This window comes from Molothrus ater, chromosome 12, assembly GCF_012460135.2.
Source record: "Molothrus ater isolate BHLD 08-10-18 breed brown headed cowbird chromosome 12, BPBGC_Mater_1.1, whole genome shotgun sequence".
Classification (NCBI taxonomy): domain Eukaryota; kingdom Metazoa; phylum Chordata; class Aves; order Passeriformes; family Icteridae; genus Molothrus; species Molothrus ater.
In genome coordinates, this window is record NC_050489.2 from 13,060,341 (window position 1) to 13,074,666 (window position 14,326).

At 44.6% G+C, this 14,326-nt stretch overlaps 1 protein-coding gene across 3 annotated transcripts in view; it reads left to right on the plus strand.

The window, feature by feature from the left end:
• Window positions 1-1,720: 1,720 nt before the first annotated feature.
• Window positions 1,721-14,326, plus strand: part of NUP93 (nucleoporin 93) — a 74,475-nt gene continuing 61,869 nt past the window's right edge. The window contains exons 1-3 of one of the 3 annotated variants that reach the window (XM_036390225.2): window positions 1,721-1,766; window positions 7,013-7,226; window positions 8,018-8,135. In XM_036390225.2, the coding sequence (XP_036246118.1) occupies window positions 7,048-7,226; window positions 8,018-8,135 (297 nt within the window). In that variant the 5' untranslated portion in view covers window positions 1,721-1,766; window positions 7,013-7,047. Of the gene's footprint in view, window positions 1,767-2,181; window positions 2,200-5,305; window positions 5,324-7,012; window positions 7,227-8,017; window positions 8,136-14,326 lie in introns of those variants that run through there. The other 2 variants (XM_036390227.2, XM_036390226.2) reach the window with 2 other exon arrangements.

Here is a 14,326-nt window from a genome sequence, read left to right on the forward strand (position 1 = left end):
TAAATCGCTCCAGGGGTGGTGACTCCCCTGCTTTCCTGGGCAGCCTGTTCCAGTGCTTGACAACACTTTCAGTGATGTATTTTAACTAACATCCAATCTAAAACCCCTGGCACAGAGATGGGATGCTATGCTCGTGGGATGGGCCCCCAGGACGGAGGGTACAGGCGTCTGATGTAGAGGGGACAGCACATCCTGGGCAAGGGAACAGGGACCCTGTGCGCCCAGTGTAGAGGGACGGGCACCCGCAGAGGGGACAGCACCCCCTGTCCCCCGTGCAGAGGACCCGGGTCCCGCCCCAGGAGCGGCTCTCCCGGGCGGCTCCGCTCCCGGTGCCGCCGATCCGTTCCACGGGGATCTGCTGCCACCTGCCTGCCCGCAGCACCGCCGCCCGCCCGGCCAGCCCCGGTCCCTGCCTGTCCCTGCCTGTCCCTGCCTGTCCCCGCCGCCCTCGGTCCCTGCCTGGCTCTGCCCTTTCCCGGTCCCGGCCCCTCAGGACGGCTGTTCCCCCATCCCGTCCCGGAGGGCACCAGCGCCGGTCTCCGGGCGCACCAGGACTCTCCTTGCTCTGGAAAGATGCCCCGGGAGCCTGGAAGGGCTCAGCGAGAGCTGGGGTGGCACGGCCGCCCTACCAGGGCACCCATCCCATCAGGACACGCATCACACCAGGACAAACGTCCCACCAAGGCATCTTTCCTACCAGGGCATCCATTCCACCATGGTTGCATTATCCAACCTGGCATGATGAACAGTGGGATGGGGCAGCCACAGCCTCCCAGGGCAACGTGTGCCAGTGTCTCACCACCCTCACAGTAAAGAATGTCTTCATCCTGCCGGGGACAAGTGCTCCCCTCAAACTGAAGTGACAGGCAGGGATGTACCTGACCCCCTGTACGCAGTTGGCGATTAGGAGGAGCGGCTACAGCCGGTGCCAGCACTGCCTCTGGTCTGGGAACTGCTTTTCATAAGGGAAATTTTGGAAATAGAGACTGTATTAATGGGAAAATCTGTCCAGCTTTGAAGGTTTGATGGGTGATGTTTTCGAACAGTGGCAAGGTCCAGACATCATCTCTTACACAAGCAGGTGGTCACCTTGTTGGTCCATGAAATTCCCAGTTCCCAGATTTTGCCCAACAAATCCCATGTCATTGGCAATATCTGTTTTAGGGCCATCGTGTGTGTGCCCAAACGGGACCAAACACAGTGAATCCTTGTGGATACACCCTCAGGACACCATTGTAAAGGTGATGGTGTGAGCACCTGCCGGCTGTGAGTTTGTTTGTTGTGTATTTGGCCATAGGAGGCAAAAAGGGCATGAATTCATTATCCGCATTTTACTCCCACGGAATCAGCTTACAGACGGGGTTTGCCAGCAAGAGTCCGGGCTCACTAAGAAGGGAGAGGAGGAATAGAGAGGAGCAACCTCCTCGTGCACGTTATTTCTGTCTGTATATCTCTTATTTCGCTGATTTCGGCGCGAGTAAGCGGGACGCAGCCTCGAACCCGCGCGGCCTCCGGAGGCAGCCGCCCGTCCTCCCCCCGGCCCCCCCCATTCACTCCACGCCCCCTCCGAGAGCCTCAATAAAGTTGTTCTCGCGAGGGGGCGGGAACCGGCACGCTGCGGAGCGCGGCGGTTGGGCCAATAGGAGCACGGGAAGCCGAGACGCGCGGCCGTTCGGCCAATGGAAGCGCGGGAAAGGGCAAGCGGGCAGCCAATGGGGGCGCGCGGCGCAGGGCACGGCGGGCGCAGCGGGCGGCGCGGAGCGCAGGTGAGGTGAGGGCGCTGTGCGGGCGGGCTGGGGTTTGGCGTCCCGCCGCCTCTTTCCCCGCTTCTTTCCCGCCTCTGGTGCGCGCTGCCCGTTTCCCCCCGCATCTGGAGCTCCCGGCAGCTGTCCCCAGCCCATGATTTCCTCTGTGGCCCGTGCAGGCCGCTGCGGCGGGAGGCTGGCTGGGAGCGCTCCGGGCCGCCTCGTGGGCCCTGCCGGGGCTCCCCGAAGCTGCTGCTGTCAATAACCCGCGCTGAGGCAGCGGGGCCGGTGAGGGAGCGCCAGGAGGGGCTGCTCCGCTCTGCCCAGCGGGTTTGTGTGCTGGTCGGCAGCGCCGAGCCCGGCTGTACAAGTGTTGAAGCGATGTGCAGTGTTGGTGCTTCAGGAAGCAGAAGCTGGTTGTCTGGGAACGTTTCCGGAGAACGGGTTTATTTATGTGTGTGGCTTGATGTCTGTTTCGAGTTCTGTGCATGGAGCTTGTTCTTCCCCACTGTCGGTTTGCTGGTTGGTTCCTTGGAATTCCTAGAATGTTTAGGGGTTGGAAGGGACTTCAAAGCGTACCTAGTTCCACCCCTGCTACCGTGGGCAGGGATAGCTTCTGCTAGACCAGGTTGCTCAAGGCATTATCCAACCTGGCATGATGAACAGTGGCAGAGATGGGACAGTCACAGCCTCCCAGGGCAACGTGTGCCAGAGCCTCACCACCCTCACAGTAAAGAATTCCTTAATTTCCCCTCTTTCAATGTTTATCTATTACTCCTTGTCCTATCACTACAGTTCCTGACAAAGAGTCCCTCTCTGGTTTTGCTGTAGGACCCCTTCAGATACTGGAAGAATTTATGAACAGTGAGTGGACGAGCTGGAATTAAAGTCCGGGTGCAAAGAAGGAGTGCTTCTCTTCTGCAATCTGGTCATGCTGGTCTGGGGACAGTAGTTATGGCATGGAGAGCTAAGATGATAGTGAGACAGGAACACCAGTTCCTGTGTGCTTTTTCATAAGTGCTATTTCACTTATGTTGTGTCTTAAAAAGTTTTCCTGCTCCTTGGGAAAACTTACAAATAGAAAAAGCTTAAAATTGCTTGGAAGAATGTATGTGATTCTGTCATCTAAATCCATAAAGTTTCTGTGGTGCAGCTATGACAGGAAATTCAATGAGGAGGGAGAATATGAATTTTCATGTAAGGAACTTAAAATACTGAACCAAATGCTCTATCTAATGAGGGTCAGTTTGCCACTCTGTGAAATTATTTCCTTGCTGAGTTGACTGCTTAAAATAAAGGCTAAGTGTTTGGAAAAGAGGGAACATGGTAATATGGCAAAACTGCCAGCTGAGTCAGTTATTCAGAGCAGTGGGGACTTGAGACCATTATGAGGAATTTATGGCAGATAAAAGTGTGCTAGTGTGTTTTGGTAGAAATCACTTCAAATGCCTACTCTTCAGGTCCACTTTAAATAATGAACAGTGTAGAGAAGCGTTGTGTGCCCTTTCTTGTCCTTTCTGACAGTGCAAGTGCAAGTAACCTAATGTTACTGCCTTTAAAACTTTGTAAAAAACTATTTTTGTTCAACATCCCTTCTCTAAGGGCTCTCTGGGACCATAAAAAGATTGGACTTTTGCCTATCTGCCTACAAATGAGATGAAGAAGAGAATATGCAGGACTGGAAGCCTTTCTATAGGAGGCAGAGGAGCATTAATGGATCAGTGGTAGAAGAAACAAGAGTATTGTTTCAAAGGTTGTTGTGTGTTCTATTCAGGATTTTCCTGCATGTGCCTTTTGTTGCAGGCTGTTGTACCAGCTGGGGTACCAAATATAGCCTAAAGCTTTTAGGTATTTTTAAGGTGGCCTGTTGTGATTTCATCTGGGTTTAGTGTAGTTAGGGTGTGGAAGCTTTCTCTGTTAGGTTTGATAAACATTATTGTGTTTTAGGGACAAGGAGATGGAGTGCTGAAAATGTGCAGCAGATATTTGGATTGTACAATTGTCCACCTGCTCTTTGATTATCATCTCTGTGTTTCTCACTCACTTTGCCTGTCTGTAACACGGAGATTACGTTGCTGACTTGTTCTCTGAAATGTCTGGATGTCTGCTTGTGCCATGTGGGAGCTGGGTATTATTGCTGCTGCTCAGATAGAATTCCCCAGGCCTGCAAAATGGACCTGGTACTTATTCATGTTTAGCTTAGTAGACAGAAGCTGCTCCACTCTCTATAGCAGCCCAGGCTTGGAGCCTGTCAAAAAAGCACTTTTTACTCAGATCTTGGCTGTAGGAAGCAGAGCATTCCTGGCTTGCTCTTACTACTTGTGTTCTTGTGTTTTCTTTCCACAAGAAGCTGATCCTGACTCATCAGACTGGGTCTCTTGAGCACTTTGAGGTGGGAGCCCCTTTGAGAAGCCAACGCTGGATTTCTTCCTTTTTCTTCCCTGTTTTGAAGAATCTTTCTGTAACTTGTGGAATTCTTGCTTCATCAGCTACTCTGAATGTAGTGGATGAGGCTTTCCTTCTCCTGTGACATCTTCTTCCTTTCTTTTTTCCAGAGCACTGGAAAAACTTAATTTTTTACTGTTTCTTAAAGTTAATTGGTTAGTTGACACAAACCCAATGTGTCAATGTGTGAAGTACAGCAGATACTTGCACATGCATTGGAGTATTTCAGCTTTGTGTACAAGACCTGTCATCTTTTCTGTTTTCTTTGTGGCTCAAATTTAGTCAGTTTGTACAATATATAGTGCTTATGTGTGGTTTTAAATGTTGGGGAAATTAAACTGGGGTTTAATGGAATCGTTGTCTAATGCAGCAACTTCTATTGATAAGTCATCAAAGTTGTTTTACAGAAGAGCTTTTTCAGTCCTGCTTTTAGCCCAAGGTCAGTCTGGTTTCACTGAAGTTAATATAATTTCTGAAGTATTTTCTTTCTCTTGGGTGTTGGTTGTTGCTCCTTCCCCAGCCAGACATGAAAATCTGCCATCACTGGTTGCTGTGGAAGCAGTTTCCATCTTGCACAGCAGCATGAAGAGTCAGACTGCAGACTCTTGAATGCAGTAAATTCTGCCAGGGTGGAGACAAAGTTTGTGCTGTTAGGAATATATGAATATTCAGTCTAAATGTTTGAATTCTGTCACTTAGAAAAAGCTGTTTAGTGTTGACTCCCTGAGTTTTGAGATGTTGCTTCCAGTGCTTGGTTATAATCACAGGTACTTTAACTTGCTCCAAAATAACCAGTTTATTCCCTATTTGCTGAATTGGGTTCAGTCTCACAGAGTTGTTGCAATTGTCCTACACAGCAAACTTATGTGACAGACCTTACATGATATTAACAGGGTGTGTTCAGGTAAAAAGTGCAGGTTTGGGTGCAGTTCTGTAGCACTGATTTTTTGTGCTTTTGGTTTCAGCAGTCTGAGAAGCTGGTGCTTCTTACACTCCCAGCTTTTGATCTTGGTAATGAAAAGAGGAAGTGGACCAGATTGGATCAAATCCAGCTGAAGTCTGTGTTGTTCTCACAGTCACTGCTCCTGGAGGATCTCATCAGTCTTTGAACGTGCAGGAGTGTGGCTGTTCTGGTCAGTGTCTGCCAACAGAGGCTGTTCCTGGCAGGGGTGCATCTGAGTTATTGCAAGTAAACACTGGGAAGATGTTCTGTACTGCATTGCAGGGCATGGAACTGCTGATTTCCACCCTCCTCCTCCGTGTTGCACTCCATCTCGGTGGCACACTCATCTGTTCAAACAGATCCGGTCTCTGCTATCTCACCTGATTAACAAGTCATTGGAAATACAATCATTCCCTCCCCCAGCTTTCCTGAAGTGTGTGGGGAGTGCTTGTGAAATTCTCCATTCCTGGATGCTGCTGTTAGGGTTTGTCCTGGCACCCAGGCAGGAGGATTTCTCTCTCAAACTGCATATGTCTGAATGAATCATCATGCAGTGCTTTTAAATCATTTGTCCAGACAGAGGAAAGTGCTGCTACTGCTGCTGGTAGTAGGTAGTATTCTCACTTGGGAATGGTGGTGAGACAGAGAATGTAAGGAATGTTCAAATTCTACTGTAAAATTGCTTTGGTATGGTTGAGGAGTACAAAGAAATACTTGAGTTGCAGGCTATTGTTGATTTGTGAAAAATCCCTGTTTTCTTCTTAGAGGGCTTCCTTGAACCAGACAGTCTTCACTGATTTTACTTTTGAATAAATGATAAACAGTTGGAGTTAATGCTTGACATCTGGTTTCTCTTATTTCATCCCAGGCTCTCTGGGTTTGGGTGCAAAAGATTTCTGTCTCTGTGGCATCATTCAGCATCACAGATTTTTGTGATCTTCTGTGGCTTTACAGAGGTGCCTGATACATATTGCTTTTAGCTGGTTTAGCTGCAAACCATGATTTGGTGTGTGAAACTGAGGTTTTGGGTTTCATATTTTGTCAATGTGGACACCATTGCAGCTACATGTCTTTTTCCATAGTGATCCCAGGCACGTATGCTTTTGTCCTTTCTGTAAAAATAGCAGGCTTCATTCTGAATTTGGAACTGTATGATGCATTTAATGCATCTTCTGTTACAGCCCTTGCCTTGTGCTTTAACTTCTTTAATTATTCTGTCACTGAGTCAATGCAAGAAATTCTCACACAGGTAAAACTTCCTGCAGGCATTGAATTTAAACACAGCTCTTCTAAACTGGAAGAACATGAACTTATTTCTTTTGGCTGGGGGTTAATGACACATGGAGCAACACATTTTAACAGCCAGCTAGTTATGGCTGTCTGTGTGCATCTATAGCTCAACTGTTTTGCTGCTAATTTAACTTCATGTTTATGTGTGTTTTCAGCCCACATATATTCCTATGCTTGCACGTGTATGCATCTTTCTTCATAATAGATAAGAATATAGAATCATAGAATGGGAAGGAACCCATAAGGATCACGGAGTCAGTGCTCTGAGCAATCTATTCATGTGTGTATGCAAGAAGTTTATAACTAAATTAACCCCAAATTCTTCACAGGGACTTCTCTGCTTTCACCCTCCTTTGTTTTAAGGCAAAATATGAACTGTGATATGACATCTGCATGCCACTTCTGACAGGTCCACAGACTGTAGTCTTGCAAGGGAAAGCTCTCTGAGACCACTTGAAAAGATTTCCTTGATGTTTAGTGCCTGGGGAGGATAGATGGTATATCCTGTTGGAGAAGACCTGCTCTGTCTGTGACCCCACAGGCACAGAAACTGTTTGTAGCTGAGCAAGAATTCCCTTTTTCCCTGAAGGTTTCTGTGCGTCTCGAGCAAAACCTGCGGCCGAGATGGACACGGACGGCTTTGGGGAGCTGCTGCAGCAGGCAGAGCAGCTGGCAGCTGAAACAGAGGGGATCTCAGAGCTGCCACACGTGGAACGCAACCTGCAGGAGATCCAGCAGGCCGGGGAGCGGCTGCGCTCCCGCACCCTGACCCGCACCTCCCAGGAGACCGCTGATGTCAAGGCGTGAGTACGGGGCGCTGGGGACTCTGGTGGGTCTGGTGTCCAGCGTGGGGGGAGTCCTGCTGGGAGAAACAGAATGTAAGAAAATAAAGATAGTGTAGAATGTAATCTTACCCCTAAGGAGTTGCAGCTGGGCCAATTATCAAAGATTGGGAACAGGCCACAGCTGTAACCAATGAGATGAAGATGCTATAAAAGAGTGGGTTGGCTGGTTGAGAGGGGAACTGGAGTTGGTTGGCTGCCTTGTGAAGAAGAGAGAGTCAGTGTTCTGAGGAGCTGCCCACGAGAAACACCAAGAAGGCATGAAACTTTTGTGATAAGGAGACAACAGTATGGAACCCCTGCAGTAAGATGACAACAGAACGATTGCAAAGCTTTTGTTCCTTTTTTTTTTTCTTCCAACCTTTCTTCTGCTTCCAAAAAACAACAGGATAGTTGAAGGGTTTATCTGAGGAACTACTGTTCTTGATTTTGGATGCTAAAGCCAAGAAGTGCAGTACCTTGTTCTGGCTGCTGCTGAAGATGTTTACCAACATGGTGTACATTTTTTTCTGTTTGGAAGGACTTGGCAGCTGTGCAGCACTGCAGTGGAACAGCAGAAAGACTCCAGCAGGGCTGAGGTGTTTACATAGACACACAGGGCTGTTCAAAGTTTGGTTCTGTGCAGTTTTTGTGACACGTCTGGGAGTGCTGTCTGTACGTGGCAAGCTGACCTAAATATCAGCAGTGAGTCTGGGTTTAGAGTTCTGTCTGTTCAATACTAATTTCATATCTGTACAATTTCTTCCTTACAGATCAGTTCTTCTTGGGTCTAGAGGACTTGATATATCCCACATTTCTCAGAGGCTTGAGAGTCTAAGTGCAGCCACTACATTTGAGCCTCTTGAACCTGTGAAGGACACTGACATCCAGGTAGGGAAATTTCTGACATGAACTACACTGCCCTTGCCACTGCTGTTCCTGTGTTGTGGTGCAGAGCTGTTCTAAGGCTTCTGTGGAGATCATTTTGCTCTCTGTTTAATTCACTGGCTAGAGGAAATGTAGAGGGGAGATGCTGCTTTCAGTGCTGAAAGATGTTTGAGTTAGCCACGAGAAACAGTGTTAAATACCAAGATAACAGAAGTATTTTAAGTTCCAAATTCTTGCTGAAATCAAGAAGAACTAGGTATGTACTCCCTTTGTGGACCTGTCTCTGTTGGCCTTGCAAGCCTAAATTGTGCAGGGATACTCTCTCATAGTTTTGAAACCTTTTTTATGTCTGATTGGAAAAACATGTGGAAACACTTTTGAGGCAATTTTCAGGTGTTGGAATAGGGGGCATTTGAGTCAACAATCAAAAGAGGTGGGTATAGCTTTTTTTTCTTTCACTGTGTCACAGATGTCACACCCTTGTCTTGGTGATACACTGAATTTGCTGTGGTTCAAATGCTTTACCAGATGATTTTATCTTGTAAAGTTTCCTGTAAATTTTCTCTGGGTGTCTTACAAATTATTGTGACCCATCTAGTTTTGCTTTCTGATTGTTGCCTCCCCTTGTAGAACATCTTCATGATGCAACCTGCAATATTCATTTCTCAGTTAAGAGCTGGTAGTGGAACTGGTGTTGTGGGTTGCATTGAAGGTAACAGTCTGAATTACTGGTTAATCATTTTGAAGCTCATCTTTTCTCTCCTTTCTGGCAGATGGCTGACTTATGAGGGCTAGAAGAATTGTAAGCTCTTCTTTCCTTTTTTGCAGAAGTAGTATGCTAAACTGCTTAACTTCAGGAGGGGAAGTGAGGCAGGTGAAATTACCCTGAAATCACATTATTTTATCTAATGTATGATTTAGTTTTGCATTTGGTGCCATCCATTTTGGGTGCAGGGCCCTTAGTTGAATCTCATGCTAGTGTTAGGAGCCCTGTGGTCTCCTGTCTTCAGGCAGACTTATTTAACCCCAGTTTTCTAAGGCCTCTCACTAAAGATTAGTACTCTGGAGACTTTATATGTTGCCCAATCATAGAGTGAGAGCTCTAAACCACTGGCATTGTTCACTTTCTGTCTTTTCTCATATTATCCCTTTGCCCCAATTTCTGATGTTGTTGTCTTTCTAATTGGTGATGTTAAACTTGGTACATGTCTTTCTTGACCTCATTCTGTCTAGATTTTTTTCAATAACTCTTGCCTCTTTTTTGTTTATCCTTTTTGGGTTTTTTTTGGTGGGTTTTTTTTTTTTACTACTACTGTTAATGCTTTGATTTCTACAGTTTTTCCTTTCTGTTGTAAGAAGAATTTTATTGTAGATTCTCAAGCCCAGAAGCAGTAGAGTGCTTGACTCTTTGGAGCTGAGATTGTGGCACGTGAGAAAATGGATATGATTGCATAATAATCATATTTTATATTATTGCTGGTTGCCTAATTAAAATATGAAGCTGATGTTCTTTCCCAATTATACCAAATCTCAAGACCTTATTTGAAATGGTGATTGTGGTATATTCTGGTAGTGATCTTAGTATGTTTTCTTCTCTCTAGTACCCTTTTTTTAGTTGCCCTTGTCAATATTTGAATGTATCCTCCTGTTCAGGAAAAGCTCCAAATTTAACATAAAGCCAGTGATTAATTGCAAATCATTGTGTTTAGATGGCCAAATCAGCCAATGCAATTCAGTGCTTTCTTCAGGAAAACAGCTAAAAAGTACAAATGAGAAACAGGATTAAAATCAATCATTTAAATCAAAGTTCCATGTTTGCTGTGTTGAATCATGATTAACACTAGTGATTTAATCACTGACCACTTCAGCAACTCATCTCTGAGGCCCAATACTTCTGTGCTTTGAGTCTTACATTTTTTTTGCAGGCCATGTGCAGAAAACATTCATAGTCAATTAGCTAAAAGTGATTTGCAAGGGGAAGGATGGCAAGGGACTCCAGATCATCTTGGAGGCACATGAGCTGAGTGTCAGTTTTAAAAGTTTTGTCCTTGCTTGTTTTTGCAGTTAATAGGTGCAAGGATTTTATGTCTTGCAGAACATCATCCTCTGCTCTGAGGATATTTGCAGTCACATCTCAAGCTGTCTGGCTGTGGTCTGTACCTGAAAGTTACTTGCTTAAAATATGGACGAGTCTCTGTACCTATCTCTAGGTTCTGGTATGCAGTCATCGACTCTTTTAGAATAGTTTTTATTAAGTTTTTGTTAGTTATGTAAGAGGGCCTTTGGGTTAGACATTGCTGATAGTCCTCTAATTACCTCTGTTAATCAAAAAGGTCTTAAAATTATTTGATGCTTTAGATGAAGATGTGCTACTAAAGTTTCTTTTTCTATGTTACTTTTTCTTATACCTCCTGATGATTGTTAGGATTTCTCTTCCTTGTTCCTAGATAGTTTCTTAGGTCTTCTTCAGATGTGTTGTGTTTGTTTTGGGACAGATGAAGCCATCCCTGTGCACTGTGTAGAATCCTTGCTCCAGCAGCTGTTCCCATTGTATGTGGCAGGCAGTGTGCACAGTGACATAAGGAAGGGGTCTGCTTTATTTCTTTACAGGATTTACTGTTCCTCTGCTGTTATTCAGTGTTTACACAGGTGTACTGGTAAACTTTAATTCTGTGGATTGGGAAGGCCTGGTCTGTTCTGCATCAAGCCCTCAACCTGTGCCTTCTGGCATTATCATTACTCTTTTTAACCAGCAAAAACTTCTTCACATATTCATAATTAACTTGGTCCACACTTTATCATTACTGTTGTATGCTTAACTGTCCTTACTCAGACCTGTCTTTTCCTGATGCTCAACACAGACTCACAACCCTGTGTAGTTTGCAGCAAGTTTCTTTAGCCTGAAATCCCATCTGAAACTTGTCATTTGTAGATTCTTTAACACTTCAATTATTCTTGTCTGTGTGCTCCTCATATCTGTCCCTTAATCTTCAGTTTGAGCACATATCAATTCATAACTACTTTACAGCGTCATTTGCCAAAGAGATTTTTTTTGGGGTGAACACCTGAGACTGGAGGTCTGTGCCCTCCTCCCTCTGAAGAGGTGGTGGGGCTGCATTGGTGCAGCTCTGTGCACCACTGCCCTGGAGAGGGTGCTGGATATGGGCACTTGTGCCAGAGGCACAGGCCTAATGCATAACCTTTGCTGACTGTTGCAGTTGTGTGAAAGCTACAAATATAATTAAACCTTTACTGTATGAATTTTAGGGTTCTGCTGACTTTTAAATTCTAGCAAAGCTCTTACAGCATGAAAATACTCTTTAGACTTTCTGCCATGTGTTCCCATGTCACTCCTTTGCATCTAGAGATTGCTCTGGCAATTTGCTTGAGCTTTCCCTGCGTTCTTACCTAAAGCATTTATTTATTTTCTCTGTTCCTTCTTCCATTGCAGTCTGTTCTAGCAGCCTGTGGGAGGCCAGCACAGAGAGATATGCTAGAATCTAATCTCTCAAATGATGGCAATCAGCACTGCAGAAGGAGAATGCCAGGAAGTACCCTATTTCTTATGGAGAGAGTAAAACAGCGAGAAAAATCAGAGGGGAGCATTCTAGGGCATGAAGTCCCAGGATGCTGGTGCAAGACATTCAGAAAGTGCTAAGAGAATCTAGGAATTCACCTTAATAGAAGTCTCAGCTTGGGTTAACAAGCAGGAGGGACTTTCTGTACAGAGCCTCTTTAAATGGTACTCTATAGTGCTGACTAAAAAGTGCACCAAATTGCAGCTCAATTAATTATCTGAATTATTTATCAGTTGTAAAATGTAGATTGCTTGCACATAAAAGGGTTGTGAGTCCAGGAAATGTCTCCCACTAGAGCAGTAGGCCGGGAAGATTATGTAAAAGATTCTAGGCTTGCCATTAAATTATAAGAATTTGTATTTTTCCTCTCTCATTTCAAAGTTTGTTACTCAATTGCATGCAGAACAACAAGCACTTCTCGCAGTAAATCCATTTTATAATAATTCTTATATCAGGAGTTTATAATGATCAAGATTTTTCTAAATTGTCAAAATGCCCTTTTTTGGCAAAATCTTTTCAAAACTGAATGCATTAGTCAAGTGCTTGTTGATCTCATATTTAGCATGTGTTTGTGTTTGGGTCTTTTTGTTTGTTTCTTTTTGGCTTTTAAAAATCCAAGGTAAGGCTGGATCATGCAAATCTGTATCCCAAAGGTGGGTTATGGGAATATAAACATAACATTGCCATTCTGTTCAGAAAAGGTATTTCTTCACTCTTCCAAAGATGCAAACCATGATTTCCTCTTCTAATGAGCACTGTCATAGCAGATCCTCTCTCAGGTTGCAGTAATTCCAAAACTGTGGGGAGGCTGTGCTATTGTAAGGTGTGAGGTGGGACCTGGCCCCTGCACTTGTGCTGTTTGGTTTATGTGTGGAGGTCAGAGAGAGATTCTGTGCTGCTCTTTCAAACTGATGTTTGGGGTACCAGGTGGGAGTTAGTTTCTAGATCAAGGCCTGATTTATTCCTGCTAAGATCATTTGACTGTTACAGTGTGTGCTATGCTTTACTATGGGCTTTTTATTTTGAACATGTCACTGGGCTTGATACTAGATTTGGACCCCTCTATGCTTGTTTTGAAAAATAAAAGCCCAGAGTCATGGTGGTAATTTGAAAAAATGGTTTTGCTCTCATTTTTCTGGCTCAGTCCAGCTCTTTGCAGATTTGTGAAATGAATGCCAGAAGGAGACACAAGCTCTCCTTGCATGCATTGCTTATCTGCTTAGAAAGTTTGAGGTGAAAGCCTGGCTCCATTACACTGAAGGAAAATTTTGTTGAATTATCTCATTTGTACAAGTTTCACCTTGGCCTTCTGACCTAGGCACAACTGAAATGAAAGGTTGCATACTAGGTTTGGTCTTCATTTCTGGGTGTGGATATTCAGAGTATTGACTGAGTAGCTCTCTGGAGGCCCAGATACAGAAATAAGAGCTTTTATCTAAATGAGGGCAGAGGGTTAGGCTGAAATCCTTCTGAGTGGCACGAGAGACAGGCTGAAATTAAGTATCTGGAGTATTTTGAAGCTTTTCAAAGTACTGTAAATAGGTTTTGTATCAAAGGTAGCCTTAACTTCTGCTTTAGTGTTGATAAAATCTGGGTCCCAGGATGCTCTCCCCAGCCCTGTGTTCTGTTTGTATGTATGTATGGGTATGACTCGTAATTTAAAAATTCTTATTCTGACATCAGGTACTGCAAGGGTGCATTATTCAACAATTGAGCTCTTATTGCTATTTTATGTTACCATTTGTGATGTACTTTGTGGTATCTGCTAGAATAATACCAAAGCCTGTGGTAATCTACTAGAGTGTAACTAAAATCAGAGTTTTATAAATGGAAATGCTGACACAACCTTAAAGGGCCAACCTCAAGTGCTGTTCACCATCCATTGTTTGCATTAGCTTAGCTTGAAAATGCATTTTTCCTTTTGCAGATTTTGTCCTTTCTCATTTGCCAGACATTGATTTCTCCCCCCGCCCTCAAGTCCTTCAGTTCTAATGGAGCTTGAAATTAAGGTGGCTTCATTTTTCTGTGCTTCCTTGTTCTCCCTAATCAATGATGCCAGCACAGCTGTGTGGGCCTTTTAACCATTGCAGAGCCATGGTGGTGAATGCAAGAGGACAACCTTTGACCTTGGTTCTTTTAGGGTTGGTCATTAGCTGTTGGTTTCTTTGCATTGCTGCAGTCCAAATGAAAAATACTGTTCCTGGTCATAGTTGGGAATTCTTCAAAAACTGTAGAAATGTTTGGCTCCAAAAATGCCTCTCCTCAAAGGTTCTTAGAAGTAATTTTTTAGTCCTCCCTTCACTAGTGCATGCTGCTATCACACCCTGCTGTCTTCTTTGCCTAGGTTGTTTCACCGATTGCATTCAGATTTTAGCCTTAATGTACACGTTTAGGTGTGTAAATCAAGAATATAAATATCCTGGTGATTAAATGTGGCCAGAGGCAGTTTGCACACAGTTGAAGAAAGCAGTGGTGGGGAATGAATGAGTATTTTGACTCGCAGCAAATGGAGCCAAGGGATGTGGACCTTGGAAATATAAATTCCAGAAACTTCCTCAGCTCATCTCTGCTGTGTTTGATGTCTCCTTCTTCTAAGACATGTGTAACAATTGTACA